Here is a 27,059-nt window from a genome sequence, read left to right on the forward strand (position 1 = left end):
ATGAAAATGGATAAACAAGTAGAAATGCTTGCGGTCGTCCACTCACATGCAGTTAACAGTTTTGTATTGAGTTGTGCAACTTGTGCTTGAATGTACTGTAATTCTGCAAACCGTTAATAAATATTTCAATCAATCAATCAAAACATTATGTTATAGTATAATTACAGTCAGCTGTATAATGAAATGACAGTGTTGACACCATACGTACAGCGGGCTGCGGGTGGAGGACTGGAGGTGGACGAAAAAAAATCACTTCTCTCTTCTCTCACTCATTCAACACTTCTACCCGAGCCATCCACGACCACACTCCACAGCTCACACTCACAGTACAGCAACAAAAAGAAAAACGCACGCACGCACACACATGCACGCACCACGCAGTACGCACTCACTTCATACCCGCTTCACACACCGGCACCCCTAGCGCTTCACTGCTGTCCGGTTGTCAGTCACATTCAGTTCAAATTTGAGTGAGTCCCCCATAATATCATGGAGCCTGGAGGAGAACCGGAGGAGGTTATTATGGAGTCTTCCTCCTCCCCGCAGCCGGATCCTGTGAGCGGCGAGCCGGCCACGAGTAGCTTGGAGCCCGCTACACCCGTCCCGGAGAGCCTGGCGGTCACTCCGGACTCGGAGACTGATCCCCCGAACAGAGACCACCACCAGCCGGTGTGCGTGAGAAGACACAGCTGTCCTGCCTCCAGCAAAGGTAAGACAAGGCTGGGACATGTTTTGCGTCTTTACCTCGAAAAGCTACGGTGGACGAGTTTATTTCTTTGCATTGGTCTTTTCTGGTCCATTCATGATAAGACACGGTCACCACACGAACATTTTTTTTGCAGGGCTAAAACGCGTGGTCATTGTTTATATATTTTGTCCTCAGTCACACAGTGCTGACACTGTGGTTGATATTTTGGATATTGCAACAACTTGAAAGAACTGTCATCATAGTTGAATGGGAGTTGCTGAAATGCATTGTCAGTGCGCTATCAAAGCATAAAGGCTTTAAAGCGGTGCATGCACATGTTTATTCTATTCTGGCATGGTGATGACTCAGTCTTAAACAACCGTACTGTGTAAATACTTGTTAAAACAGACGTCATGTTATTGCGGGGTTAATGAACCGAGCCACGCCTCCTCTCTGACATAATCTGATGGTTATTTTGAGATTGCATACAGGAGTAGGCTACACTTGTGGCTCGAGATATTTAGACAAAATGTTTCAAATTATCAGGGACAGGGTGTTGAATAGATTTAGCTTTAAGAGACTTATTGTAGTCAGTCAGTCAGTCCTTTGAGGTTTTCAGTGCAGACTCAGAGTAGACTATACTGACTTCACTTCTAGTGTTATGTAACAACTTTACAAGTGAAGTGAAGTGAGGGGGGAAATGTATATGAGGCATTCGACGAAAATGAGTTCAAAAGAATCTCCTTTCTTTGGGGGGCATTTTGCCAACAAGACAGCCAAACAAAACAGGAAACAAGAAACACTCATGTCATAGGGACAGAGATTTCTCTTCTGTCAGTGTGGGTTCCATAATTTCACTTTGCACTGTTAACTATACAGTACCTAACGTAACGTTACATAATAACTGTCTGAGAGAGGTAGGTTAATAAGAGGGCAGGCTGCCAGAGGAGGCTGTGAATGGCAGGCTTGACTGACTGTTTTACTGACGATCTGAAAACTGACAGCTTGATACACCTAACCTGCTGAGCCACATTCCCAACCGCTCACATCTGTATTTAGCGGCAGGATTGATGCAGTGCAGCAGCATTAACCTGAGTCTGACTGCAGAAAGTGAATAGCCTGTAATTTTTATTTAGTCTTGCTGTATGGTATAAAAAAATACTCCAAGATCTTGCCTTAGCGTAAAGTGTATTTCAGTGAGTGACTTTGTGATCCCCATAGTTGCAAGTACATTTATATAGCCGGTGCAAATATCACTGACACATACTGTATCTGTCACCTTCGCAGGTGTGGCCAAATACAAGGATCAGCATTGTGTTTAACTTTAGAGCATAGAGATGGGACGATAATCCTTATTATCGTTTATCGTGATAGAAAAACTGCTCACAATAATTGTATCGTGGAGATTTAATCGTATCGTGGAGATTTAAATTCATCGTGAAATTGTCCATCATACATTAGCTTTTGTTGAGCTCAGGGGGGGCCTTAGGAATCAGGGACTGAAGTTGGTGTGCTTCCATGCATAATCCTTATGCGCATTGTGCGTCATCGTGCCAAAACCTAACGTTCTCACGGAAGGCAGTTGACTGGCCCTTAAATAGGCTACCCGCTGCTATATTATTATTATATCACAACATAATGCTATATCATTGACCTAAATGGCGTTATATCGACAATGACAGTATAATAAAAAGTAAATAAAAAGATTAGGCTTATGTCATTTTCAAAAATGACTTTGGACATGTGGAAAAGTTAAACATACAGAGTACCCATTACTTTACCTGGGTAGCATCATGTTCTGATACTTGGATGTTTTGACATGAAATAATAATCCTGTACCGTCACCATGTGGTGTTTTGTTTCATTAGCGCGAACGTGATAAAATAGGCTGCAGCTGTTGTTCCCTTGATGATCCGCTGCTGCTGCCCGCTGAGCACACGGTAAAGATACCAAGGATTGGACAGTGATGTCACTGTTATGCTACGCAACACGGAAGTAACATGGACTCGAAGCCGTTTATAAATCACAGTCAGGTCCGCTGACGGATCCTTGGTATTTTCATTCGAATCGAACTGTTTGGAAAATCCTTGTTAAGGTCGGAAAACAGTTACCAGGAGTTACATTTTGGGCAGGCAAGATGTGTCGTCGTCGTCACCCGCCCAATGGGTGATTGAGGGCCGCGCACAACGGCCAAACCCGCTGCCCACTAATAGTTCTCAGGTCTGTTGTGTGTCTTCTCTTTTTTCTCAGTCGTGTTTTCAGTTGTAGATACAACGGGAAAACTTGGGATTCCCTTCTCGCGTACCAGTGGCACATTAGCCTGGGGTCCAACTATGCTTTCTATGGCATAGGCAGCTCCCGGCAGGATCCGCCGGGAGACGCAGCTGCGCGACATGAGACTAATTTATTAGAGTGACAGAGAGAGAGAGGAGTGTGTGTGTGTACGGGTGTGCGTGTGTGCGTCAATTTAACAAAGGTGCATATGATCAGAAATCAGCAGAGAGTGATCGACGTTTGCACTACTCTATGCCGAATTGAAGTGGACTCGGTCCCAGACTTTCTTTTTTCTCCCTAGAAATAAAAACGTCTGGGTTTCCGAGGCTAGGTCCGCGGTCCGCTGGTTGGGAACCTCTGGTGTATAGTATACACAACCTATATACATATTTTAGTGTGATGATTAAGTTTAAAATGAGCTGTCTGGATGTCATCTTAAATGAGATTAGAAAATAGTAGTTCTTTAATCAACACCACCTGTGTTTGGAGGACGATGCAGCAATGGGAATCAAACGGGTGAGCTTCATTTTTATTGGCTTTTATTGATGTGGGCCTCGACACGTCATCACGCTGTACGTTTTCGTTTTAAGGAAGTCATTCAAATTTGATTTTATGGACTTTTGATATAAAAATACACAAAAATGAATGGCATCCATTGTTAGTTATGCCCCATATGATGACCACTGATATTTTTCATTTCACTACACCTTTAATTATGACAATGCTCTAACCATTATAACGTTGCTCCGATGACCTGTTCAGGCAATAAAGAAGCTGTTCACAGGTTGTTCGAGAAAGTTGAGTAAAGCATTTGTGATGAATGATGATCTCATTGTACAGTTTCCTCAGAGCTTTTCAGTTCAAGTGGCAATGTTAATGTACTGTACATGTGTCCACTCCACTTTTAACACGAGGCCTGCCGGGAACATAGGAATTTTAAAACGTAGAATCTTGTGGCCTGCCACAAACGGAAAAGCCGTTTTAACAGCGATGTATTAATTAATGCATGTTTTAATACGATCGTATCGAAATCTACCGTCAGTTAGCTTTGTTATGCTTCTGACACAATGGGCGCGGCCATTTTGAAAATGCGCGCGCATCCACTTACATTGCCGGCTCTGGTTTCAGACGGCTTTATCTCACAGAAGCGACATTGCAGAGGACGCTTTGTCCCAGACAAGCGTTTTCAACGGCCTGTAGCAGGCGCTGTGATACTCGCGGTCAGCTTTTTCCACCGCCGAGCGAGACAACAACAACCGGTCATGATACCACACACAGCAGCTTTTCACAGGAACAATGCGATTACGGATATTTGGATCTTCAAAGTAAGTGTTACGCGCGATAAAACCTTGGCAATACGCAATCGAGGGATTAATGAATGGCGGCAGGCAGACGGTTAAGATTAACGTCTTGCTTGTGGATCGCCCTCTCGTTTGAAAGTGTCTGTGGCATATTTTAACTCATACAAATTGACTGTTCAATATCGCACACAGCCATCACTCTCGACAATTACGCAGCAACAACAACTCTCCTCATCCTGTCGTCCCTTCACAATAAAGTGTCTCCCCTTTACCTACCAATTTAACAGCATGGGAGAGAGCAAGGCAGCGAGTGAGCGAGAGAGACAGGGCGAGAGAGAGGGCCTCTGTGCAAGGGTGGGGGGCCTCCGAGAGGGTAGCCTCGGAAACCCAGACGTTTTTATTTCCAGGGAGAAAAAAAAAGTCTGGGTCCGAGTCCACTTCAATTCGGCATAGAGTAGCGCAAACATCTCTCACTCTCTGCTGATTTCTGATCGTCTGCACCTTTGTTAAATTGACACACACACGCACACATGTACACACACACACTCCTCTCTCTCTCTGTCGCTCTAAGTAATTAGTCTCATGTCGCGCAGCTGCGCATAGTTTCTCCCGGCGGATCCTGTCGGGAGCTGCCTATGCCACAAAAAGCATAGGTGAGTTCCAGGCTACCGAGAGGGTGGCGGCCCGTTTCAAGTGAAACTGATGAAACATAGCAAAGGCCTCCTATGATTGAGCTGCAAATTGAGTACCACTAAACCCTCTGTGAGGAGCGCATTTGGTACGCTTTTATTTCACTCTACACAAATCAATTTGTCAAAAATAGCAGATCTGCTATTTTCAAGAGGTTAACAAAGGTGCCATTGTAAGTTTTAAGCATATTTGGATTATCACCATAATATAGTTAATCGCAAAAAATGTTGCCACAATAATCGTGACATGTAATTTGCATATCGTCCCATCCCTAATTGCAACACATAGAGCCTGCAGAATTTAGAGGGTGTTAAAAAACAACAACCATAACCATGTATAATAACAACCATTGCACTTTTCAAATGTCAAGATTCTAAGATTAATATGCTCTTGTCTTAGATCCTAAGATTAATATACTCTTGTCTTATAAAGTTCCTTCTACCAATGAATCTTGGTAGAAGGAACATGGCTTTGACCCTTGAACTGCTTGCTATTTGTTTATTTGTAATGTTCAATCTTCAAGCTTTCAAGGTTTCAAATCCATCATGCTGAGAGGTTATGATTAATCACCAGTCAATTGAGTAATACAATTCGATGGGGCCAGCAGATGCTGTCCATTCAACACAATAGCATCTCTTAACTCTATAACAATGAAGTTGCAATGCAGAACTTTTCTTAGTCAATAAAATTATATTTTGGCCAATCTGTTTGGTGGAGTATGTTAATACGATATAATCTGCAGTGGGTGGATGTGGTCTCCCTATGTTTCTGTGTTTGGGTAGGACACTACTAATTGATAAATAGTATTGCCTGAACAATATCTCAACCTGTCTAATTGGGCATTTCTTGCTTACCTTGCTAGTAGATATTTTGTCCACTGCATGATGGGATACCTGGGTTTGAATGAAGGATGTAACACATGGATTGTAGGTTTAAGACCTTAAACTGACATGACATGACACAGTGTACTGTGGAATCTATGGCCTGATTTTGAATGTTATTTTCATTTATTTATTTTTTCACTAAGCGCACACAGAGAAAACAAGGAAACATCTCAAGGCAGTGAAAAGTATGAATTAATATACAGGGGCAGGGTATTGTTTTTAGTTGACAATGACACTGCCTAAACTCTCTAAAGGTTTCATTGAGGCATACTGTTAAACCAATGTGTATATCACACCCTGGCTGTTCCTTGTTTTATTTAGAAATATGGCATACAGACTTTCATCTCAATGCCCATAGAAATAAATAACACCACAAAACAACTGACACCACAAAACAAAGCAAAAAAACTCTATATCACACACCGCCCGAAAAAAACGCCACATACTGAAAGAAGGAACAGAACTGTCCTTGAATCTTTATCTGCCTTTGCGTTGAATATACGTTTCTCTAGAAAATAGCCGATCTACGGAAATGCCATCAGACCGTCCAGCATATCATTTATCCACTGTTGTCTGGTGGGTGCGTGACGTGTGAGGGCGAGGAGTAGGCAGACTGCTGCCTGGCATAATTCATAGAGCTGACATAACTCGTAGAGCTGGTGCATGTATTTCTCCTATAGTGTATCAGTAGCTGGTGCATGCATGTCGTCTGTTGGCTATACAGTAGTACATTGGATTGTACAGGACTTGTGTATGCACTGCAGTGCTCTTCAAGCTGCCTAATGTGTAGGAAGCTAAACTTTTGAGATAAGTGGGTACATTTATTCAAGTGCTGTACTTAAGTACAATTTTGAAATATTTGTACTTTACTTGAGTATTTATTTACAGTACTTTTACTGCACTACATCTTGGATCAAAATATTGTACGTTTACTCCACTACATTCATTTAAAAACTTTCATTACCAGCTTAGTTTGTAGATTTTGATTATTATTACAAAACAGCCAATTACAGCCCTATAGATTTCGCCAATTTGAAACTAGCTGATCTACAAGCTCACAATGTGTTGCAATGCGACACATTGTGAGCTTGTAGATGAGCTATTTTCAAAAGATTATTTTACATTTGAAAACAAGTACAGATTGAAATCCAGACTTATACTTGTAACAGATACTGCAACAATACTGCAATATAGCTTTTACTTAAGTACAAATGTTGAGTACTTTTTCCAGCAGTGGTGACGGTTATGATGACCAATCATATCATTGGAAATACTTAGAAAGTAGGCTACAGACTGAAATAATTAACATAAACTGCACTCCACATGCATCACAGTTTTAGTGCAATATTCAGCTACTGTAAATAAGCACTCTGTAGTTTTTGCAATATCATGTGGCCCTAATGCAATGATTTTTACTTGTTTCTTATAGCTCATATATATCACATGGATGTAATTAATTACTGTTTGGACTTGGGAGCTGCATTGAACGATTGTTAAAACTAGATAAAGTGTCCCTCGGGGCACAGGTCTCCACCAGGGCAGGTCAGGTTGTGGCCTCCTGGTGGCGCTATAATAGGCCAATGTGAAAATGTCTCATTTCTTCTTACGTCTTGGATGGCAATTGGATGATTTGAGGCATTTTGTTCCAAAAATGTGTTTGCAAACACCCACCTGTTGGTGGCGCTATAACAGGCAAATGTGAAAAGGGTGGGATATATTCCTCAGCCTAGCAGGAAAGTCTGTGACAGATTTCACGTAAAGTGCACGCTGCAAACTTTGAAAGCCTCTGGAATATGAAATATCCGTCTTGAGCACATGACTATAGAGATAGTGTGTAACAATTTGCGGGATTTTTGGACAGAATCTGGAGGAGTAATATCAACAAATGTGTTTTACAAAAGTTGGCCTCCTGGTAGCGCTATAACAGGCCGTTCTGGAAAATTTGGGGCAGAGGTTCATTGTTGGAATCCAGGGAGTGTGTGTGCAAAATTTGGCATCGACCAGGTTAACGGTGCTGGAGATTAGCTGTACACAGACGGACGGACGGACGGACGGACGGACGGACACACGGACACACGGACTGAGTGCAAAACATACTCTCTCCCCATGCCTTCGGCCTGGTGGAGACAATAATGTCTCTTGCGTAATTCCAATCTCATTATTTTTCGTTCCCATTCTATATGATTGCCCCGTTAAAATGAGATATATTGTATATATCACAGATTGGCATTAAAATTATGAATTAAAAATATGAATAGTGCAGGTAGAAGGCACAATCCACTGTTAATTAGGGTTGCCTTAAAGGACCACTTCACCACTTTTCAACATCTCTTCATATAATTGGTCCTCACTAATGTTCATGATAAAACACCACCATTTTTTCCTACTCAGTCTGTGTCTCATAGGAGGGCTTTGGGCAGTTCGGACACCCGTCCACCAGTGACATCATCATTAGGCAGATTTGTTTTAAAATATATTTAGATTTTTATTATCGTGAGAACGATGGCTTCAACTTTTGCATTGCAACTTTTCAGGAAAAGACAGCCTGCCGTTTCTATTAGCTTGGATTCACCATCGATGATGTCACTGGTGGACGGGTTTCTGAACTGCCCACAGCCTTCCTATGAGACACAGACTGAGTAGAAAAGAATTGTGGTATTTTATCATGAACATAAGTTAGGACCAATTATACGAAGAGAAGTTGAAAAGTGGTGAAGTGGTCCTTCAAGGGGGTTAAGTAAAAAATGTGAGTACTTTTTCCACCACTGGGTTCAACCTTGACGACGCTCAATCCAAACCAGTGTTTCCACTTCTCTCTGTCTGCATGCCTGCCTTTCTGCCTGTCTGTCTATTCCTTTAATTTGATCCACAAATAAATGTGTCTCTGTGAATCTTTCTCTCTGTGGCCCCTTTTCCACCGGTTGGTTCCCAATGGGAACCGGTTCAGTTCTTTTTGGTTCTTAGTCCATGAGCCAGAGCTCCAAAACTTGAACGTTAATTATGAATTGAGTGGGCAAAACCATACCTATATTAGATTGTTATCACCATGAAACTTCCCCGGTTGATTACTTACACGAAGACAATGATTTATTGTATTACAAATTTTACATTTTTAAATATGCAAATGAGGCATTATGTAGGAAAATATGCAAAATAATCGAAAATATGAAAAAGCTACTACTGTGGAAGGGTTATCATGTATTGATTTACTTGTATTGATCCTATAAACAATTTAATATAGGTCTAGTTTTTCCCACCAATTTTGGAGCTCTGGCTCATGGACTAAGAACCAAAAAGAACTGAACCGGTTCCCATTGGGAACCAACTGGTGGAAAGGGGGTCTGTGTGTCTGTAACTCTTGCTCTGTGCATCACAACGCTAGAACCTTTTGCATTCCTAGAGGGAACCATTATGCAGACAGAGCATAATTAACCGAACAATGTAACTGGTATTGTATGAGCTACCTAAACTACACCTCTTTGAGTCAAAAGTGAAATCCATCCACTGTACACCTGTTGTGAGCGATTAAAAAAGGGACAGAGTCACGGTACGATTTAAGCAAAATGGTTGTTGTCATCGTCTCTCTCTCTCTCTCTCTCTCTCTCTCTCTCTCTCTCTGGCACAATTCAGAAGTTTAGCTTTCACAAAAGGAACAATCAACCATTTACTTGTTAGGTGTTAGGTATTTGGATGAGGCAACTTGTAAGCAAGTAGTAGTGCAGTAATTTTCAACTGTGGGCCAAATTAATTAATTCAAATTGTCTTGTGGTCCTGGAACACAAAATTGTAATAATCTTGGATGGTTGGTTGTACAGGACAACCATTTTGAACAATTAACACATTTAACGTTAACCAAAACTCATTAATAAATTAAGGGGCCATTGTGTACAGCATGATGGCCATTGCTGTGCCAGACCTTTTGTATTGCTTTCCCCAAATTTATTGTAGCCAATTATTTTTTAGCCCTTTTTTGTCTACCCAATTTAGTTGTTATGCCAATTGATTCCTCCCCACACACATGTCTGTGTTGTCACTGCTGATCCTACAGACTTACCTGCCAGTGAGGAGTCCCCACCGGGTCCATAGGACCTTCGCCCTACTCCTCCCGCCCAACACTCCCTGCTCACAGGTGCTGTCCACGCAGCCCATAGGAGCACATGCAATGACCAGTATCATCCTCCCCGCACGGCTTACCTCCTCCGAACACGGGCCAATTGTGTTTGCATACTGCATAGACACCTGACAAAGCCAGATGCACCACTGTGGATTTGAACCCATAACCTCCATGGTGGTGTCGCAGTGGGCAGGGCTTTTACCACTGTACCACTATGGTTGTGTCAGATCTTTATACTGCTTTGATTTTGGATTTCAGAAAATACTAAGTAGGTAGTTCAACGTGTCCTGTGCACAGGACCCTGGCATAGAAGCGTCTTTGTGACAAGAGTAGTGGAGCCATGGTACAATTTACAATTTCAATTACAATTTAGGCATTTAGCAGACGGTCTTAATCGAGAGTGATTTACAGTAAGCAAGAACAACACATGGTAATACATCAAATACATACAATTTAAGCCCTATTCGCACGGGATTTCTATTACACTATTATTATAGGGACCCCAGGTAATTTGTAATAATCACGGAGGATGTCTGTTTTTTTAATCCTGTGCGAATCGACCATGTCGGTGAATCAGTCTGTAATATTTACAGGCCAAATTACCATATTTCAGCAAACACCGGGGTCCTATGATAATAGTAATCCCATGCGTATCGACATCTCAGTAATTTGAGGTAGATTTATTTTTTAAATAAAGAGACAGAGACAGCACGCCCCTGGGAATAATATGCTCCGGTGGGACGGTTAAAATGCTTTGCGCAGGTCATTCTGCCATGCAAACTCTCTCTCTGTAATGTTCAAAGTCTGATTTAATTCCCTGTGCTAGTTATCTGCCAATAATCCAATTGTACAACTTTAAATCAATGTTTCACTTTTCACTCTCGTATCTCTCTCTCTGTGATGTTTATGCAATCCAATAGCCTATGTTTCATGTACAGTAGTTCTTCTAACTTTCACGAGAAGGCCTATGGGCTTGAAGTTGAATGTCCCTTAAATAGAAAGTCAGGAAATTACTTTAATATTTAGGCTACAATCTAGTCTTACCAGCGCTAGTGCTTATACAGGGTATGCACATGCATAAATTGAATGGCAAATCGAGTGGCAAAGTGAGATGCAAAGTGAGTTTAACATTGTTTAACGTTGTTTAATGCAATCAGATCAGATTTTCTGTTTGTGTGTATGGGCTGTCAAGGCCAGAAAGTCAGTAGGCCTTCCTGCATAACTTCCGGGTTTGATGATGATGATGTCACGCGCATACCCTCTATAGTTTAATATTAAATTCCGAGGAGCCGGAGTTCTCATTGGTTACAAAAAAATGTCCCCGGACAGCCTCTGCACAGCATAAATGACTTGTAGCCCAATCGCCAACCAGGCAGTCTGTGTATAATATTTTTGTATAGCCTAAAAGAACGTCAAAAGTAAAATAAATGTCAAATAACATGTGTCTCACTTTACTGGCAAAACAGTGCCATCTACTGCTTATTTCATGAACTTATTTCATATCTCCCATGAGTCGCATATTATCAGTGGTTGGAAACGGTGGACAATGCGCTTTTCTTTTTTCGACTTAATGAACATACCGGTACGCTTCCTATTTTCGCAAAGGCTTAATGGAAAAGCACCTACTGACTGTCTCCATGGCTGCCGCTGCGGCTTCCTCTAACAGCAGCAGACCTACAAACCCACAAAGCGTTGCATCCCGAATCAATGCATTCTGCCTATCTTAATATAATTGGTCCTCTCTAATGCTCATTATAAGAGAAGATTATGTCTACTTTCATCACAGAAGGAGGGCTGTGTGTTCAGAGAGAGAGAGAGAGAGAGGCTCATGATGCGTTTCATGAACCAGAACATCATGACACTATTGGATGATTGGAGTCCATTCAAAACTTTATCTAGTTTTAACAATCGTTCAATGCAGCTCCCAAGTCCAAACATGAATTAATTTCATCCATGTGATATATATATGAGCTATAAGAAACAAGTAAAAATCATTGCATTAGGGCCGCATGATATTGCAAAAACTACAGAAAACAAAAAAATAGGTATCTACAAATTGAGGGAGATGGCATATAATTGGTCCTCAGTATGCTCATAAGATTGACGTACCATTGCTGTCTACATTCGTCTTAGAACAGTTCAGACTTCAGAGAGAGAGAGAGAGCGAGAGAGAGAGAGAGAGAGAGAGCGCACAAGCTCTCATAGAGTGAGTGCATCATGACATCTTGATGCTATTGGTTGATTGGAGTCCATAAAAACAGACCAAATTTAAGTGGATGATTAATTGTGAATTTGGAAAATATGAATACAAATTTAATTTCTGTTTGCCTTTTAGGCTTCAGGGCAGATATGACAAATGACTTAAATATACAAAGAAATTACTGAACTAATTTAATAATGTTAACGTTTAATAACTTTATTAAATAATACAAATGCCACGTTGCAAACCTGTAGATCTGCCAGTTGTGCTTTTTGTCAGGTGAAACCTGACTAATGAAAGCTCATGAAAACTAGACGACCTGTTCTAGCCCTAGTCATACTGATGGCCTAGCCTGATTGGCTCCTCTGGCCAATGGGACACAAAGCAATGGCAAAGCTGCCATCTGGCCAATGGGAAGGGGAGAGGCAAATATCCCTGGCAGGCTGCAGACAGACAGTGCAGAGCAACGCAGCAGAGAAGCATGCTCACAACGGAGACAGCTCACACAAACAACGGCCGCATGGCGCAAGATTCTGACACACAAACATACACGTTACTAAAATAATAATCATACTAATATGGGGGGGAGGGGGGGGGACGACACAATGGAGACAGCGCCTCTTTCGCCTGACAAATATCACTATGTGATAATTTCTTGTTTATATTTCTTTGAGCATTTTTTAACATGGAAACGATTATCTCAAATAATTGTGATTATCTCAAATAAATGCAATTGGACGAGTATGTAATAATTGTGACAGGCCTAACTAGGGAGGTGGCATATGTATTATGTATCTACTTCATAGGACGTTCAGTTCAGCCACTAGACCCTTATGTTAACAAAGGGACATCATTGACATTGCTATTTATTCATTCATTCATACCCTGCCTGCAGCAATGCATGGCAGGGTATTATAATTGGTCCTGTCCGTCTGTCTGTTAGCTAAATAACTGGAGAATGGATGGACCGATGCTCATGAATCCTGGTGGGAATACTCAGGCTGCTCAGAAGAGTGAATGACATAATATCATATCTCAGAAAGGGACAGATATAGAAGAAGATGTCGCTAGACCTGTCACAATTATTGCATAATCGCATTATTTGAGGTAATCGTATTCGTAATTATGTTTTGCATAATCGCCATACTCATGACCATGTTGAAATACGATCATTATATTTTCAAAAATATTGGAAATAGCAGATCTACAAGCTCAAAACGTGCTGTTATGCGACACGCTTTGAGCTTGTAAATCGGCTATTTTTTATATTAAAAAAAGCCTATAGTAGTTTTACGTTATTTAGTTTAGTGTGAAAAACGTATTGAAGGTGTTTATTGAAAAGTGTGACCGGAGCTCTTACACCTGTTCAGAGTATGCTGGTAAAAATGAATTGTTTATACATGAATAGGAAGCAGGGGTCTCCCCCGTTCACAGTGACTGCAACAGAGATATACTGATTATATTTGCGCATGTACAGTGGCTTGAGTTTCTTTCACTGACATGGTGTACTGTTAAATATTTCAGCTGGATAATTAGACTGTACAGAGTATTTTAGGACGCACGTATGCATATTTAATGCATTCGGTAAGCTTCAGTGCACATACTGTACATGTTAACACACACTCACACAATAATCACACACGTATATCACAATCACATCACAACGTGCTGTGAGCTTGAAGATCTGTTATTTACAGAGTATTTTAAACATAGTCTGGACTCTGAACCATTAGTTCGACACCTCCATTTTCCATGTTTTGCTGAGGAATACAATACATTACATTCTGAGTGATTCTGAGTGATTATTGTAGTTAACCAACCAATAACCAATTGGTTGGTTGGTTGGTTGGTTGGTTGGTGAACTCTACCAGTCACTCTAGCTATCTGACCATCATTTATTTTAGAGCATGGGCAACTGGCGGCTCAGGGGCCACATGCGGCCCCCACCATCACTTAATGTGGCCCACAGGAATACTGATATATTATTGGTTTCAGCCGTTACAATTCCAAACATGCAAACATGACCGGCTTTAATTACTTCAGTCTATATATGTAGTTTAATGACTATTATTACAATGTTATTGTCTTTTTATGTCCAATGTATTTGTATTTAGTTCATAAAGTTAACATAACTATAATTAACGCCATTTGAAAGGCATTTGAAATGTAATAAAATTGTAACTTTTCAGGATTACAATTCAAATATAGCAAATATAGCAGATCTACAAGGTCAAAACGTGCCACATTGCAACGCATTTTGACCTTGTAGATCGTCTGCTATATTTGCTGCGACAGTAATATGCAGTGTGGTCCTCTGGAGTGAGTGTGGAAATACAGTGGCCCTCTCCATCGTCAAAGTGGCCAACCCCTGATTTAGAGAGCAAAGGTTCCCAAAGATTTCAGGCCGCAACCCCCCAAAATAATCATATTTGAACTGGGGACACCTAACCCTGACAAGCAATTAAAATTGCAGGAGTTGATGCGTTACATTTAGTTAGACTCGGTTCCACAGATAAACATTGTGAAAAATAGCTGATCTACAAGCGCACAACGCCTCACACTGTGGCTATTTTCACAATGTTTGCCTCTTTCTTTCTTTTTTCATTAAAGATATTTTTTTGGCTTTTTCCTTTATTGATAGGTTGAAAGTAGACTGACAGGAAATGGGGAGAAAGATGGGGAGAAGACACGCAGCAAAGGCCGTCGGGGTCGGGATCGGGAGTCGAACCCGCGGCACGCCGTCAGGCTGGCTCAGCAGTCTAGGTGCCCAGACAGTTGCACTAACCGTCCGGACGTGCCTCTTTCTTACGTAATATTTGACAATTTGTCCAATGTGGTCTTAAAATTGTCTTAAAAGTCATTAAACTTGCCCAGGCGGTGGCGTAACCGTCTGGGCACCCGACTGGTAATCCAGTCGCAGTGTGCCGCGGGTTCGACTCCCGAGCCCGACACGGCCTTTACTGCATGTCTTCCCCCATCTCTCTCCCGTTTCCTGTCAGCCTACTGTCTGTCCCTTCAAAAAACCAATAAAAGGCGTAAGCCGCAAAAAAATATCTTAAAAAAAAAAAAAAAAAGTCATTAAACTTTAGAAATGTGCAGATACCAACACTTACTGTCACGGTCTGGCTCTCCACAGACCGTGTCTCCATGCTGGCCACTCCCACATTAAATTCCACCACACTACAGTCCCATTTACACACTGTCTCCAACTGCCTCCAACTTCTCCAATCAAGCCACTACCTATGCAACTGGACTCTTTCTGCTCATTCCTTGCTAGACTATAACCAATGTTAGTGGCTTTTCCTAGTGTTCCTGAGGTTTTACCTTTTGACCAGAGTTTGATCGGGTGTTGGCTCGTCTCATGTCCTAGGCTCTACCCCCGACCATTATGCAAGACTTAAACAAGAGATTTCGACACAGCAGCAGTGGTTCAGTGACAGGCCATGGGTGAGTCCTTTTGTTCCACACCTGGACATTGTCCGTGCAAAGCTCAAAGTCTTTCTACAGACTAGCACGGTTACTGCTGCTTCCCAGCCAGCTCAGCAGTCACTTAGGCTTGGTTTTGTAGCCCTCCAACCTGCCTGTCACAACTTCACAAGTCCTCTAGCCCACTACTTTCTCATCCTGTTTCTGTGTTCGATGAGCCCGCCTGCACTGAAACTGATCAGCTTAACACCCAGCCTATGAGCCTGCTGGCTTATTTCAGTAGCAGGGTCAAAATGGCAGTTTATCCGGAGGCTTGGCCTGCTAGCCTCCAGACTTAGCAACCAGCCTGCTAGCAACCAGCCTGCAGCACCCATCCTCCATCTCCAGGTCCCGCTTGCCTCGATCCTGTGCCTTCTGCATCCTTCTCTGTTGGTCTGGCTCTGCCTGCAGCCCGGTCTCCTGCAGCCCTGTCTCCTGCAGTCCCGGCTGCAGCCCTGTCTCCTGCAGCCCCACCTCCCGTGCCTGCAGTTCCGCCTGCAGCCCCGCCTCCTGCAGCACCACCTGCAGCCCCGGCTCCTGCAGCTGTGTCTGCAGCTTTGTCTCCAGGGACTGTGGTTCCGCCTGCAGCGTCCTTGGCGACGCCTCCACCTGCAGCATCCCGGCATGGCCTCCAGAGCCTGCAAGCATCCCTGGTTTCGCCTACCAAGTTCTCGACCTCCAGGCCGCCCTCCAAATTACATTGTGTCTGCCTCGTCTTGGCCTCCCGGCCATCCTCCCGGCCATCCAGTCAGCAGCTCTGCCTCTGGCCATCGTCCAGGCTGCCCCCCTGAAGTCGCCGGTCCTGCCCTCTCCCAGGCTCCAGGCCGCCCACCTGAAGATCCCCCTTTCTCTGGTGAACTTGACCATGACAGAGGCAACGATGATGAATCCTCGGCCCTAGTGGAGGCAGCACAGTAGCACTATCGGTGCGCTCCAGTGCTAGCCTGGTGGAGGCAGTATAGTAGCACTGTTGGTGCGCTGCAGTGCTAGCCTGGTGGAGGCAGTATAGTAGCACTGTTGGTGCGCTCCAGTGCTATCCTGGTGGAGGCAGTATAGTAGCACTGTTGGTGCGCTGCAGTGCTAGCCTGGTGGAGGCAGCACAGTATAGCAGTGTTGATGCGCTTAAGTGCTAGCCAGGGATTTGGTTTCTCTGTGTAACTGAAGAGGATACACCTGCACAGTCACCTGAGAAGGAGCAAGCAAAGCTATGTGCTCTGTCTTTCTGTCCAGTCCTGATTAGGTTTCCATCAGGCACTAATCATTACATACAGTAAAATCCTCTTGTTATAATTTACCTCTGAGAGTGTACTCGAAGGATGAGGCCGCACAGCTCTTAGCCACGATGCAAAAGTGTATGAGAAGGAAACTGCTTCGACTATGAAGTCTTAATCAGGGTACCTCTGAGAGTGTACATGTAACCAAAAATGGACAAAGGGTACATTTGGTTATACTTGATTTCCAGGCCGCTAATTCAAATCCAGCCCTATATTGCACCGATCAGGAAAATAATCACAGAGTTATGTCCATTTGTAGTGTTATAAACACTACTGTACCACTGCTGTAGTGCCCCCAGGAATGTCCTGGCAGGCAAATCTGTATACAAATTATTTCCTGATGTCCACTGTCCACTGTTGACCCACCCACTAGGCAATTTTAATATACTGTATGTTTCCAAATCATAGCCTGGGCGTTTAATACACAAAATCTATTTGGACCCCGGGCGTTTAAAAGGAACCAGGCGGCTATTTGCAGCAGGCTTTTATTTATTTTTGCACTGGCCTGAACAGGCCAGTGCGGTGGTGCGTCTTACCAATTGGAGGGCGGGTTGAGAGAGTTTGAGGACCTCGTCCGAGACTCTTCGGAGGTCAGCCATTCGAGCCAGTCAATCGTCTCTCAGTTCATGGCGTCTCCTGCTGCCAGGTGAAGCCTGGTGGCAGAGCCCAGCAGGGTAGATAGAAGAAAAACAGCCGCCCTGTTCTGTTTTTCTCACTTGTACTGGTTTCTCACAGGTGTACTGTAACATATACTCATGTGTGGTTCAAGGTTCCTCTGTATCTTGTGTACAGTAACATATTTTTCTATGTGTATTTTTCTGCTCTGCACTGCTAAAATTCTGCACCAAAATAGAACCAAAAACTATATTTCATAACATGAATCAACCACGTATAGTTGCCAGGCCATTCTTCTTGCAGCCGAAATGAGAGCAGAACTTCACAGACAGTTATTCCTGGATATGGAGCCAATATGCAGCAGCAGCAGCAGCAGTAGTTTCATAAGTACAGTATACAGGGAAAAAAGAAAGAAAAGAAAGTAGACTTCTAGGATAGCAGCATCTGTAGCTTGGGTTGTACTGCTGTGTGAGGCTCATACATCAATGCTAAGATATGTAGTGGCATAGAGCAGAAAGCCAGGGCAAAGATCACATACTGTACCATGTGGGTATTTATTGTTCCTTGACAGCCTCTGTGCAGTGTGCACCTGTGTTTACTCTGACCTACACCTACATTAATTATTATAAGAATATGATAGCCAAACCTCCAAATATATCTGCAGTGAGGTAATGCAAAATAAAGACACTTTCTGTTGTGTGTGTGTGTGTGTGTGTGTGTGTGTGTGTGTGTGTGTGTGTGTGTGTGTGTGTGTGTGTGTGTGTGTGTGTGTGTGTGTGTGTGTGTGTGTGTGTGTGTGTACTGTATGTGTACTGTTTATATTTTTGTTTGCATAGATCACCATCTTGGGAAGTGAAGCGTTGGATTTGAAAAGACTTAAATATCCGTCCTTTGCAGTCAATGTGTTAATAAGCATATGCATCCAGTTCCATCTGGTTTCACCATATCACATCCTTCTTCTAATCAGTTTGTTTGGATCGATCATGTTGTGCTTCTTGTGTGCAGATCCAAATAGAAGAGTGTGTGTGTGTGTGTGTGTGTGTGTGTGTGTGTGTGTGTGTGTGTGTGTGTGTGTGTGTGTGTGTGTGTGTGTGTGTGTGTGTGTGTGTGTGTGTGTGTGTGTGTGTGTGTGTACTGTTTATATTTTTGTTTGCATAGATCACCATCTTGGGAAGTGAAGCGTTGGATTTGAAAAGACTTAAATATCCGTCCTTTGCAGTCAATGTGTTAATAAGCATATGCATCCAGTTCCATCTGGTTTCTCCATATCACATCCTTCTTCTAATCAGTTTGTTTGGATCGATCATGTTGTGCTTCTTGTGTGCAGATCCAAATAGAAGAGAGAGAGTGTGTGTGTGTGTGTGTGTGTGTGTGTGTGTGTGTGTGTGTGTGTGTGTGTGTGTGTGTGTGTGTGTGTGTGTGTGTGTGTGTGTGTGTGTGTGTGTGTGCAACATACCATTGTATGTTTATGTGTTTGTAAAGACACACTAATGAGATACATGCCCCTCACCCACCCACCCATAACAAAGCCTTCAGGCAATGCGTGGTGAAGCACCGAGTTATTACAGCAATCATTCTCCCATTCAATTCACTGATTCCATTAATAAGACAAAGCATATACACACTGTGTGTGCGCGTGACGTGTGTGTGTGTGTGTGTGTGTGTGTGTGTGTGTGTGTGTGTGTGTGTGTGTGTGTGTGTGTGTGTGTGTGTCTGCGATTACTCATATACTTTGAGTCAGTTGTGTTCCTCTGTGTGCAGCCAATTTGTAGGTGCACATCATATCTCTGTGCATGTTCACATCCACGTCACGCGTGTGTGTTTGCGCAGATGACAGCGTGCACGCTACGCTTTGTGGGGTTTGTTACTACTGTCCCTGGTGTGGAGACGTCAACATGAAGAGGATATACAGTAGAATGACCTTTGATGTTCCTTCCAGCACTGGAGCTTCTTTGATGTGTCACGTGAGTGAAGCAGGGAGATGTGCAAGTGGTGCGTGTGTGCGTGCGCCGTGCGTGCGTTTAGGATGGGGGTACTAACAACCTATGTGAGCTTTTCCTGTAAGGCACTATGAGGCAACATTTGCCGCAGCAGGAATTACAACATTGCATCTAAGACGGCATATTATTCAAATCCAGCCCTTTTAAAAGGGAATACTTCATCATTGTATTATATGAAAAGAGCAGAGAAAATAGAATACGTATGGACAAGTGTATAATAGACAATGACAAATGTGTTGAGTGTTAAGGCCTATACTCCAGTTTTAGGTGATAAGGTGACCACCGAAAACTACAACACGACATCATGCCGCCGTGATTCACCGATCAACCAAACACATCTCTCTGTTTATACTAATCACCATTTCGGTGGTCACCTTATCACCTAAATAAATAGGCCTTTAGTGTTCAAGGGTTATGTTTTCAGGATATGTTTTCAACTCTCCAACAACCAACCTAGTGCACATGTAACCTAGGGCCCCTAGTGGTCCCCGGACCCGACACTGAGAAGCAGCGATTTTGGTCTCTCTCTGCACTTAAAATAACTTGTAGATCTGCTATTTTCAGAGCACAACACCGGAGCGCAACCAAAATGACTTGTCTTTTAGTTCTACTGGATCTCTTATTCACTAGTTCCTCCGTAACATTTTAGCTTTTTTTTTTTTTTTTTTGACAGAATTGTCAATATATTTAGTATTAGTTTTTGTCGACATAGCTTTGTTTTTATTTCGTTTTTATTTAGTTTTCGTCAGTGAAAAATGGTAGTCGACAAACATTTTTCGTCGTAGTTTTAGTCTACGAAATCAACACTGACTTGCACTGATCAGACCTGCTCTACAAAAGAGGCACTGCATGTTCTTTGAAGTGGGATTACATCCTCACAGGGGGATCATCGTTTTCTAATGGACATTGCGACTTGTCCATGATATCAGCCCTCTGTCTTTATTGGAGAGTAATGAAGCATGCTATAGCCCAAACTAGACTGCCACTGCTGCTATCGCACACAAAGCAGCCATCAGCATGCAAATTAATAGTTGGCGTGAGACCAAAGCAGAAGGGTACAGTGTAATTATCATAAGAACGTTTGTAATTCATCTTGTTTACTTACTCTAGAAGGGTGGGAGTTTAGTCAATAATAGGTCTGGATGTAACATCACTAGTTTTATGAAGGAAAATGAGAGTGGTGGAGAAGACGAGAGGAGAGAAGAGAATAGAGCAGAGGAAATTCCTGGGAAATAATATATCAATGATATCAATGTTGCACTACATGGACTATTCTAACATGCAGTTCCAAGACCTTCAGCTCTCACTGGACCGGTTCGCAGCCGAGTGTACGCTGTACGGCGGCTGGGATGAGGATCAGCGTCTCCAAATCTGAGGCCATGGAAACCGGTGGATTGTGCAGTCCGGGTAGGGAATGAGGCATTACCCCAGGTGAAGGAGTTCAAGTATCTCAGGGTCTTGTTCACGAGTGAGGGGAGGACGGAGAAGGAGATCAGCCGGAGAATCGGAGCGGCAGGGGCAGTATTGCAGTCGCTGTACCGCACTGTTGTGACGAAAAGAGAGTTGAGCCAGAAGGCAAAGCTCTCTGTCTACCGAGCAATCTTCGTTCCTACTCTCACCTATGGTCATGAAGTGTGGGTCATGACCGAAAGAATAAGGTCGCGAATACAAGCGGCCGAAATGAGTTTTCTTCGACGGGTGGCTGGCATCTCCCTTAGAGATAGGGTGAGAAGTTCAGTCACACGAGAGAGACTCGGAGTAGAACCGCTGCTCCTTCAGCTGGAAAGGAGCCAGCTTATGTGGTTTGGGCATCTGGTTAGGATGCCTCTCGGGCGTCTCCCTAGGGAGGTCCTCGACTCCCCACTGGGAGGAGACCCCTGGGCAGACCAAGGCGCAGTTGGAGGAAACACATCGACTCACTGGCCCTGGAACGTCTCAGAATCCCCCAGGAGGAAGTCACTAATGTTGCTCTGGAGAGGGAAGTCTGGAGCACTCTGGTGGAGCTGTTGCCCCCGCGACCCGACTACGGATAAGCGGTTGAAGATGGATGGATGGGTCGATGAGAGTTTGCCTTCAACTCGAACAGAGAGCAAACTGCTACAGTATGCATGTTGTATAGAGGCTACATGCCAATCAAGGAATCAGATTAAGTAAAATATTCAGGTGGAAAATAAATCAAAGCCTAACCAATAGCTGTGTGAGGGCCTCAGCTCACAATGGACCAGGAAGTGATTCTGGCAGCCAGGTAGCTCCCCTCCGGGCAGATCTGCAAGATGTCCATGGCCTTTCATGAGTCATCAAGTTCAAAGTAGATTCCATCAAGCTCATTCAAAATTCAATGTCAGCGGGACGAGGCAAAGCGCTGTGAAATGCACACTGGTGCCGTTACACAACCAACCAGGGCTGCTCCGGGGGATCCAGTTCCAACACAGGAGTCATCTAAACTTCCTCTTCAGCTCTTTAGCTCTCCTCTTTTGTACATACCTGCTTTATTCATGATACCAAGCAGGCCTGTGTTAGACGGAGGCTGCATAGAATCCACTTACTGGTGGTGAGTGTTTGTTTTCACCTGTTTGGAGTACTACTGTATATGGGTGGGGTGGGTTACTTTATCAGGATGCATATGGTGTCAGGTGAGTTGTCTAGTAACAGTTTCCTGAGATGGTCTCATCCAGTATTTTGGGTATGGTAAAATAGGCCACATCTTCAAAATGGTAACATTGTGTCATCTAATAGTTCAACTGATAAAGCAGCAATGATCATTTCAGACCTGTGGCTCAGAAGCAGTTTTGCACTGAGAACCAATATTTGCATTAACTATGAATTCAGAAGAACACATTAAAAGCAGTTATTTGTCCACAAACTTGTCTCCCATTATCAAAGTATTCTAAGGCACTCCTGGACTTGGGTCATGGCACCCAATTTGAGAAACACTGCTGTAGAAGCAAATCCCAAACCACAGACGAGGGGGAAATGAGGTCACGCACACCCTAGACTGCTCAGTAAAACATATTAGTGGAACCCGTTGGAAAGGTCTGGTCACCGAAATTGCTATTCCATATAACGTGAATGTCCTCTGACTACCATTTCTACTGGCTTCTCCCCTTGGAGAACTTACATCAAAACCCTGGAACCAGCAACTGGCACCAAACACGGCCACAGTCTGCCGAAATCCCTCCTTCCTCCCGCTGACCCATGGAGGGCCTCAAAAATAACTTCTCCCCCAGGACTCGGGCAGCTTCCAGCCTGCACCAGCTGGCTGCGGATGTTTTTGGTGGTGGTGGGGGTGGGGTTCCAGTGTGTGTTTTGATAAGCACATCATCACCCAGTTGATTAAATACTTCAAAGGCAAGTCACAGATCGAGTTTTGTGTCTCACGCACGCACGTACGCACACACTTAAAGGAGCATTCAGTGATTTGGGTGATTTGAAAAACCACCCAGTCCGCCCGGTAACAAAATGTGCACATGCACGCTCTACAGTGGGGGGAAGTGCAACAGGCCCGCCCCCACTCGATCATGATTGGAGGAAGGCCCCTCTCATCCTGATTGGATGAAGGCTTTGCCACCCGCCACCAAAACTGAAACTAGGGTTTTTTGACCCCAGGGGCTCACTGGGGACAGGGAGGAACTCCTTATAATGTCAGCACACTCTATAGTAGGGAGGATTATCCAGAAAAAAAGAAGAAAATAAGTGATATTTGAATTAAGTCAAATCACTGAATATACCTTTAAAAAAGAGAAAAACAAGTTTATGAGATCTGGTGGAGATCGAAAAAGCATGACCTAAAAAAGAAGAAGAAAATCGGATGACTTGTACTGATTACAAACGAAGCCGTTGAAGGCCAGAGGAGGTATGCATTCTATGCAATACGGTTGAGGTTTGACCAGGTGCCTGCTCAAGCGACACCATCACATGACAAAGTATAAAGTAGGCCTTACGGAGCAACCAACAGATTGTGTTTAATTGAACAACTCTAATGGAGACCTGCAGTGAAGCTGACCACCTGTCAGAGACCAGAAGAGGGAGGAGCTGAGGATGGAGCAGAAGACAAGGAGGAGCGAGAGGAAGGAGAGAGGAGAGGAGAGAACGCTTAGAGCAGTGATTGGCAAACGTTTTAATTTCAGGAACCCGGAGTTTGACATGCATGAGGTCACAGACTGCAATTAGATACACGGTATATCTGTATATATGTTTTTAACATCTGAGACCCCAATCTTCACTGTAAAATCCTTATTCCTTATCAGTGGTGTTTTGGTCATAGCACGGGGTACCACGCCGGTTTTCACGCACACGCGCAGGTACGGTGCGTGCTAGAACGTGTGTGTCTAGTAGGACTATAGTAAATAACAATAAAGAAATCGCCGTAAAGTTTTGGAAAAAAGGACATATTTAGCCACTTGAGCAAATGCCCCAGCCCCCTGTCAAAAGAATCGTGAAAATCACTAAAACGAAAGAAAGCAATAAATGGGAAAAATACATAAAAAATAACTCTGATCTTTTTCAATCTCTAATAACAAAAAAGAGTTGTCCTTTAAAGATGGAGTTGGAGATTTTTGTACTTTTTGTGTTTTGTATCTATGGAGTTAACATTACTCCAATAGACCGTCTTCCCTGTGCAGGGACATGCAGAGGGAATTCGAAAAGGGCACCTCTATTTTTATTTTACATTTCTACCCAGATTTAGAGGAGCCTAGCCCCAGCCTGCGCTAACAATCCAGGAGCCTAGAGAGTTAAACTAGATTTGATGGGGCTGTTATGTTGTTGTTTAAAAAAAACCCAATAAACAAAGTTTTAAATAAAATATTCAATCTTCAAGCGCTCCTCAAAAAAAGAAAAAGAAATAGGCAGCTTGAGCTTTCTGTACACTTTCTGTAAACATCTTCCTCCTTATAATCATAGTACCTGATATCATGTTTTAGTGTTGGAGGGAAATCGCGGCACTCCATCTTTAAGGTGGTTAGATTCTCTCTCTCCCCATCTCCCTCTCTCTCTCTCTCTCCCCATCTCCCTCTCTCTCTAGGGAGAGAAGGTGTGAGATTAAACAATGAGGGTGACAGAGGTGTCACGACTGCCACAGTAACAGCCGGGTCTGGTGATTTATGAATACACACTCGGCACACGTGTCCAGTATGTGCGAGCGCACACACACACACACACACACATTTGTTTTATCCTCTCTATTTTTGAGGGGCGCTAGTCCCTCCTATGCCCAGCTTTCCATGTTTGTGTGAACACAAACATTGAAGACAAAAGTTAGGACAGAAAAGTGAAGACGCAAATTGTGATTGGCCAAATTGGTAAAATTTGTGATGATTTGATTGGCTGAGCACGGACTGTGATGTATGATGATGTATGATGATAAGAGCGTCCCTCATTTCACACAGTTGTGATTGTGTTTTTTATTCTGTCTCTCTCTATACTCTGTTTAATTCACCAATCTAGAAGTACAAATATTTGTAGGATCTTTCACTCAGTCGCTGTCATAAAATCCTCTCATATCCGCATGCACGCGTGCGTGCGCGCGCCCACACACACACACACACACACACACATACACACACACACACACACACACACACACACACACACATACAATCTCTGTCCTCTCTGCCTGAAATTCTCTTTCTTTCCCTCTTGACTTTCTCCTTCTCTGTGCGTGTGTACTGGGCGTCTTCAAACGGGCCACTCCACCCCCAGGGAGCTTGTTTAAGCTCTCATCTCTCTCATGTCCATGTGCACGCATGCCTCTCTCATACCATACAGTGCACACCATATCCATATCCATGTATATCTCTTCACACACACACACACACACACACACACACACACACACACACACACACACACACACACACACACACACACACACACACACACACACACCACGAGACAGCTTATTAGCTGCGTGGAGTTGTGATCTTTGAATTTTCTCTGTCACACGTATTTCCTGCATGAGATGCTGCATGTTAGCATGCTGGTATATCCATCCATCCATCTTCAACCGCTTATCCGTAGTCGGGTCGCGGGGGCAACAGCTCCACCAGAGAGCTCCAGACTTCCCTCTCCAGGGCAACATTAGTGACTTCCTCTTGGGGGATCCCGAGACGTTCCAAGGCCAGTGATTCTATGTGTTTCCTCCAACTGCGCCTTGGTCTGCCTTTGGGTCTCCTCCCAGTGGGACGTGCCTCGAGGACCTCCCTAGGGAGTAAGGTTGGGCGATATGCCAATCTTTTTCAATCGCCCATCGTCTGTCCAAAAATCGCCGATGGACGATATATTCGTGTCATAAAAGTAAAGTGAGAACAGCTCACTACAGGTCGCACAAAAGCCAGATCTACAAGCTCTCAAGGCGCCGCGTCCTGCCTGTTTTTGCAGCGCCGTTCGCTACGCGTTGAGAGCTTGTAGATCCGTCTATTTTTGCAGCGCAGCTGCCAGGTTAACAAAATAAAAAATAAGTTACAGGTGGAGATGAAGTGAAGTTGGAACGGACAAGCAGCTGCAAGCCAAGCTAACATCACAACCACTGGCTGGTGACAGTGTTGTTAGCCGCAGCAACATGTAGCCTGCCCTGGTAACTTCTCCTCCTCCCCGGAGAACTCTTGCCTCCCCGCACCGTCGGAGTCTCGGAGCGCTTCTGCTGATCCACAAGCTCTCAAGGCATCGCGTCCTGCCTGTTTTTGCAGCGCCGTTCGCTACGCGTTGAGAGCTTGTAGATCTGTCTATTTTTGCAGCGCTGGTGTCGGGGTTCGTTCACGTTGTCAATAAAAAAATAACCTAGATTACAGGCGGAGATGAAGTTCAATCAGTGGGTTGAATCAGTAGCTACACGCTAAGCTAAGCGCTAAGCTAACGATCCCCGAGCATACACTAACACTAGCAGCCTGTTTTTTATTTTCCCCCCGACTTCACGGGTGGCGCATTTGGATTGTGATGAGACACGAGACAGCAGTGTGCATTCTGTTGTGACTGTATATTATTAAACTGCATGGGTCTGGACTCCGGAGCATAAACAACATGTAGGCTACAGTACAGTAGCCTCCCTCGGCTCGGTCCCTCCCAGCCTTTACTCTGGCTGCCAGAGTGTTCCCCGATGCTGCGGTGCGGTGCGGGGACTGGGACTTATAACGGGAGGAGGGGTTTTCCACCCAGCCGCTGTTACTACTTTGCTGGCCCAAATTGATTCACATGTTGCTCACACTTTACAGGTTAATTGAGCTAATATTTTGCAAAAGAAAATAATCGTCCCGAAAAATTGCCTAATAAAAATATTCGGCGATTGGACTCGTACATTCGCGATTGACGATAGATTCGTATCGTCACCCAACCCTACTAGGGAGACGCCCGAGAGGCATCCTAACCAGATGCCCAAAATCAAAAATAAACTAACTAACTAACTCTACTCCAAGTCTCTCTCGTGTGACTGAACTTCTCACCCTATCTCTAAGGGAGATGCCAGCCACCCGTCGAAGAAAACTCATTTCGGCCGCTTATATTCGCAACCTTATTCTTTCGGTCATGAGTCATGACCCATACTTCATGACCATAGGTGAG

At 43.8% G+C, this 27,059-nt stretch overlaps 1 protein-coding gene across 1 annotated transcript in view; it reads left to right on the forward strand.

Annotated features, from left to right (window-relative positions):
- Positions 1 to 402: 402 nt before the first annotated feature.
- The window catches only part of LOC306920713 (nuclear receptor ROR-alpha A-like), a 168,495-nt gene continuing 141,838 nt past the window's right edge, over positions 403 to 27,059 (forward strand). The window contains exon 1 of the mRNA XM_079497553.1: positions 403 to 709. Coding sequence (XP_079353679.1) covers positions 490 to 709 — 220 coding nt within the window. The 5' untranslated portion in view covers positions 403 to 489. The remainder of the gene's footprint in view (positions 710 to 27,059) is intronic.

This window comes from Electrona antarctica (assembly GCF_951216825.1).
Source record: "Electrona antarctica genome assembly, chromosome: 3".
In the NCBI taxonomy this organism is placed as follows: domain Eukaryota; kingdom Metazoa; phylum Chordata; class Actinopteri; order Myctophiformes; family Myctophidae; genus Electrona; species Electrona antarctica.